The 6,571-nt window shown below is 26.2% G+C and overlaps 1 protein-coding gene across 4 annotated transcripts in view; it reads left to right on the top strand.

Moving 5' to 3' along the window:
- The window catches only part of LOC106793369, a 186,646-nt gene extending 180,735 nt beyond the window's left edge, over positions 1 to 5,911 (top strand). For all 4 annotated transcript variants that reach the window (XM_014760245.1, XM_014760244.1, XM_014760241.1 and 1 more), the window contains exons 7-8: positions 3,141 to 3,553; positions 4,130 to 5,911. In XM_014760245.1, the coding sequence (XP_014615731.1) occupies positions 3,141 to 3,553; positions 4,130 to 4,344 (628 nt within the window). In that variant the 3' untranslated portion in view covers positions 4,345 to 5,911. The remainder of the gene's footprint in view (positions 1 to 3,140; positions 3,554 to 4,129) is intronic.
- Positions 5,912 to 6,571: the final 660 nt, after the last annotated feature.

The raw sequence follows: 6,571 nt of genomic DNA, 5'->3' as shown, positions 1-6,571 counted from the left end.
ATACAAATTTTTTTGTTTTTTTTTTTTCTATACACATAGATCATCTATGTTAAAGCAACAAATCATTAACTACAATTTTGATTCAAAATGATTTATGTGATTTACATAAACAGTCCAATTTACTAACCATTATCTCATTAAAAGTATTAATAATAATGTGCGAAAGCATTAACATAAATCATACTTTTCCCAAACTTAATTTTGCCCCATTAAAAGTTTGTTTTAGCGAGCAATAATAACTCAGATTAGTATAAATGTTAATTAGTGTCTGTTAACTGAACATAAACGATAGATCAGTTGATAAACGAGACAATCAAATTATATATCATTCATATATTTATATATATTTATTTATATGAATATTATTAAATAACTAAAATATGTATTGGTTATGTATGGGGATATAAAAAGGTTACAAAATTTGAAAAAAGATAAAATTATTTCACAGATGTTGCTATGACATATTGACGTTAAATATTTTTTTTTTTTTTTGAATAGTTTGAGAAATAATTATTCATACACAATTTCGTGGAATGGAACATCCCTTTATATACGTGTGAGAGAAAAAAAATAAGGGCCAAAAAGATCGTGCGAAAGCACCAATACTCGTTGTACTTTTCAACTCTGTTCGATAGTTTTACTTTACAAGTGAACACCAAAATGGGCTACTTTTTATCTCACACTAGTTAGACATTTTTTGTCCTTTTTAAATACCACCAACCACACCACACCTCGAGAAACTTGCAAGTGCACTCGAACTTGACGAGAAAAAAAAAAAAATACTCCTCCTCAGACCTCCTCCATCGTTTTCGTAACCAAAAAAGATAAAAGGAAAAAAAAAAAAAGTAAATATCGTGTCTCTATATTTAATTTTCTATCACACGTGTGTATTTTTAAAAACTCCGACGCACATTTTTATGAAAACGAAAATAATTTCGTTTAATTTTCTACGCGAAACGCGTTGGTATGTAAAAATAAAATTTTTCAAATTAATTTAGAAAATAATGTTTATATATTATATATTAATTATAATATTTTTCTTCTCAACAAAAATATATTGGGCAAAATTTGTGATTGATAAATATATGAAAATAAAATATATATTAATAAATATTAAAATATTTTCTCTGGAAAAATAAATTCGAAATATTCATTTGTCAACTTTTTCATTTTTAACATTTAATAACGACGTAATTTATATAATTCTCCTTTTTTTGTTTCACTAATCTCGTATAAGTAATTATTTAAATATTCATATTTAGTAGTCTTAAAAAAGATCTAATTTCTTTTTTTATTCATTTTTTTTTTTTTATTATGACCATACTACTTATCATCAGTACAATACCATAAGATATCATCACTGAGTTCGAGAATTTGATCGTATTGTTCCCTTTCAAATCTAACAATGGGAAATATAAGATAAAAATCTCGAAGAAAATCATACACGGAGTCAGCATCTTCGAACGAATCGAACGATTTCTACTTCTTCTTCTTTTTTCTTTCTATGTTTTACTTTTTTTTTCTCTCTCTCTCTCTCTCTCTCTTTTCTTCTTCTTCTTCTTATCTATAAGAATCTATCTATTTAACTATGTATCCCCATGGCACCCCCCTCCTCATCTCCCCATGAAATAAAGATTACGCGGTGGTGGATTTCGATTTGCAGTAAAAATAGATGGAAATTTTAGTGAGATCCGAATAAATGGGGGACCACTCCGAGTAACAATAAAATGTCAAGAACAGAAGAAAAGAAAAAAAAAGGAAAAGAAAAATAAAGTGTTACATTATTCGTAGTAAGCCACTAGAAAAAATGTCTAACCCAGTGTTTTCCCAATCTCTCGCGTGTAACATTTCAATCCAGAAGATTTTTTTTCTCTTATAAGATACGAATACGAACATTAGAGTTCGAAGATTACGAACATTAAATTTATTTATTTAGTATTTTCTCTCGTCCAAAATTATAATTTTTAATGATAAAATATCACAGGGAACTTGGAGTTCCCAAGTGATATTTTATCATTAAAAATTAAATTTATTAACTGTCGATATATATATATATATATATAATCTGAGATTAGATAAATTTAGTTGAAAGATTTTTATATATAAAAAAAAAGTAGAAAATAAATTTTTCATATTAGAGAAAATTTATTATAATTTATAGAAAATAAAAGTTTTGTGTTCTATCGAATATTTATAACGTATATTATATTTCTTATTGTTATATTATAATATTTCTTTTAACGATTTTATTATAAATAATATAGTGTTTACACAATTTTCTATCTTTACTTTATTTTTGAATTTAATTTATGATCAATATATATATTTATGCATTTGCGTTGATCAATTGAAAATTGCAAATTTTCTTATAAACAAATAAATAAATTTCTCATTCTTTCTCTCTCTCTCTCTTTTTCTGAGATAGTAATCAGCCAAGTGTAAAACAATAATGATTTACTTCAAAAGAATAGTAGTTACTATGTAACGATAATGTAGATATATTTAAATCTAACAAAACGATTTTATATAGTAAAATTTAACGTTACCATTCACTCGTAAATATCATTTTCTCTCGTTAGTATTCCATTTTCTTTCCTATCGTTATGCTAGTAGAAATTTATAGACACACAAAAGTGAAAAGAATTCTATTTTTCCAAAGAGGAATCCTCGTTAACGATCCATTATCGTCATTACTATTGAATTTACTATATATTTTGTACAAAAATATTCGCCAATAATAATAAAGTATCCTGATATCTCAAAATTTCTTCCAATAATTTTATTAATACATTTTAAATAACTATAAAAAAGAAAAAAAAATTTATTTAATATTATACAATGAATTTAATTACGTGCAACTTATTTTTTTATTAATAACCTAAGCAACATTGCAAACAAATAACGGAAATAATTAGATTGACTAACAGTTGCTTGACTACCCTGTATATAAAATCAAGAGTTATATACAATTATTATTATAATTAAATAAATAACATTTCTATAATATATATATATATATTATAAATATATATATATAAACACATAAAAATAGATAAATGTAATAATAATAATAATCTATATATTATTGTGTGTCTGTGTTATTATTAATAAATAACAATTATTAAAATATTTTTGTTCAGATATTGGACGACAACAAGTAACGGACAACAACAATCAGTAACCGATATTCCTCGTGATGGTAAAGCTGCAATAATCAATAGCATTGCATCATCCTATGCATTGCAAAGACCAAGATTGAATGCAACACCGACTCCTAGAACTATCGGAAAATTGATTGACCAAAATAATAAATACAACACCGATGGAAAATCGAATTGGCCTTATTATCAAATGTATAGGCACTCTGTGGAAGCGCAAAAAGCTGAAATTTTCAAAGACATTCAAAGAAAAATGGCGAACACGACGGGTTTATCGAAATTTGGCCAGTCATGGATTAACAACAACGGCACGGATATATCCCAACAACAACGTCAGCATAAACTTAGAATGAAACATCATAGATTAATGACTAAGGGGAAACATCTAAGAACGCGTAAGTTATTCATTCATCAATTATTCCTTCCAAATTATAATAGTATCAATAATAAATAATATAAAATTTCAATCATTTTAAAAAATACGAATAATTTATTAATTATATAATTATTGTTATATTAATTTATTAATTTATTATATATAATTTATAATTTATTAATATAATAATTTTTAGCAAAATCATACTATTATAATATCTTATTTTATTAATGTAAATTAGAATAACAAAATTAATATATATAAAATGTACAAATAAATATAAATAATTATTATTACTTATATATACAAAATATTATCCGTTTCTTTCTATATTTTTTTTTATCTCGTTAATAATTAACTAACCGAAACAATGATAAAATAATTTCGAGCGAAGGATAGTTCGAAAAAAATTGATAAGCGCATATATGCGTCCTTAATCCAAACTGATCGTTCTCCTTGGACACATAAATATGCACCCATAACATTCAAACTGGTTAAATTCAACCGATGATTATAACAAAAAAAAATAAAAAACGAAATGTAAATTAAATGATTACGGATTAATATTACATAATTTGATTTTGTAATGTTTTAGGTCCACCAAGGGATTGCAAAGTTAGCGAATGGGGTCCATGGAGTGCATGCAGTCGTAGTTGCGGTGTTGGGGAAACACAGAGAACAAGAAAAGTGACGATAAAATCACGCCGTGGTGGAGCTGCTTGTCCGCCATTAAAAGAAACAAAATGGTGTGGCAGCGTTAGTCCTTGTCCAGAAAACAACAAGTCTAATCTCGAAACGTTTCATTGGTAGTTCGTCGTATTTTGAAGTAATTAACAATCCAACCAAACAATTCTACTTTTGGTCCTAATTTTACGAATTGGACCTAAGAGTAAACAAAAGAAACAAACAAACAAATACACACACACATACACACAGAGACACGATAATGGCCATATTATTATCGAGAGATTAATTCAATAATATTTAATATTATCTTCTCGATTAATAAGGATTTTTTTTTGGAAGGTGATAAAATACATGCCATCTGTAAAAAGAAAAAAAGAAAGGAAAGGAAAGAAAAGGAAAGGAAAGAAAAATAAAATGTGAGAATTTATATCCTTTTCTCGCTCTCTTGGTAGTGTCATTTGTGTTCGTGAGGAACACACGCACACACACACACACGCGTCGTATATATATATGTATAAGTATAAAATTACTATCAATCGTTCGGAACGCGGCAATAATCATCTATTGAACAAACGTAGTCCTAATTAAATCACCAAAGATTCATCATACTTGAAACATATATATTATTATTATTATTATTATTATTATTTTAATCGCAGTTGGTAATTGTCGTTGTTACCTAACGATTGTATACGTTTCATTATTATTAGAATTATTTTTGTTCTAGGCACGTGAATGAAAAAAAATTCATTTATATTTTATATTATGTTAAAAATTATATTATTTTCGCATTGAGAGATACATACGATACGTATGTATATATGTGTGTATGTATATTTGTTTGAAAGTAATATCGATGCTATTGTAACGAAAAAACCGATCGATTCATCTGGATTGAATATTTTTTTCTTCTTCTTTTCTTTTTTTTCAGAAATACACACACACGATATGAAGATCCTTAAAAAAACGGCAAACTATAAATGAAGTCAATATAATAATAGTTTATAATAGTTTTTAACGAGAACAATAGGAACAACATACGAACACACAATTTTTCGTATTTTTCTTATGAAATGAATTGAGAAATGTTTTAAATATTTTCTTAAAAATGATACGACTGTGTTATTATATAACAAGTTTTTTATATTTTTATTCATTAAAAAATATCCTTACGACGACAACAAAAAGAATAGAAAAAGAAACGTTTGAAAAAATTCAGCTGAAAACTCGTCAACTTCGACAATTTCTAGTCAATGATTTAACCAAAGAATAAAAATCGAATTAATCGTTAATCCCCCCGACCCCTATCTTGTCTCGTATGTAATTATAACACTGTTTAAAGATAACAAAAATTAAAAAAAAATATACAATAAAATAAAATAGAATAAAAAAAGAACAAATAGAATTGCCATAGTCCTTGCGTTTAGCGTCAAAATTAAAATTAATAATAATAATAATAATAACAATGATGACGATAATTAATAAACACGATGATAATAAAAAAAAAAGAAAAACTTTAGGAGGAAAGAGAGAAAAAATATGAGAAAACAATACAAAAAAGAAACCCCCCCCCCCATGCAGAACTAGACGTTTTTTATAGAGACACGCAGTAAAAAAAAAAGAAAAATAAGATTTTCCAAAAAGTGTGTTCATATGATGTGTTATATTGGTAGTAGTATCGACAAAAAAAGAAAAAAAAACCAAACGCAGAACTAAACCAGCTGAATGTTAGAAAAAAACGAAAGAAAAGAAAATCAATTAATTCAGAGATTATTATCACTTATAAGATTTTCAGAAAGAAACAAAAAAAAAGGGTTCCTTTCTCAAAATCGCATTCGACATCGTTTGAATACTTGAAAGAGAGAGAGAGAGAGAGAGAGAGAGAGAGAGAGAGAGTAAAATCGTTTCCTTACAATTAAATCATTCGTCATATCATTATTGGCACACCTGTGTTGTGCATTTTATGATGAGAGAAAATATTGTACTACGTGCTCTTTGTTTGCGTGCATGCATGCATGCATGCGTGCAAACGAGCTTGCCGAAAATAATTATTACAAAAATAACTTCCAAGAGAAAAATGCAAAAAATAAAAAAAAAAAAAAAATAATAATAACAATAATTTTGCAAATAATGGTATAAAAGAAAAAAAAAAAAGAAGAAAAAAACCTTGTATCGATAATAGAGAGAGAGAGAGATGAGATCATCATCACTCGTGTGACAAAGAAGAAAAGAAAATAAAAAAAAAAAAAAAATAAAAAAAATCAATATCTTTTCGCCTAACGGCAGACGTATATATAATAATAATAATAATAATAATAATAATAATAATAATAATAAATAATAATTATAT

This window comes from Polistes canadensis, unplaced genomic scaffold, assembly GCF_001313835.1.
Source record: "Polistes canadensis isolate GaletaPanama2010 unplaced genomic scaffold, ASM131383v1 scaffold_13, whole genome shotgun sequence".
Lineage (NCBI taxonomy): Eukaryota > Metazoa > Arthropoda > Insecta > Hymenoptera > Vespidae > Polistes > Polistes canadensis.
The sequence above is the reverse complement of the archived record's forward strand: the minus strand, read 5'-3'. Positions and strand labels throughout refer to the sequence as shown.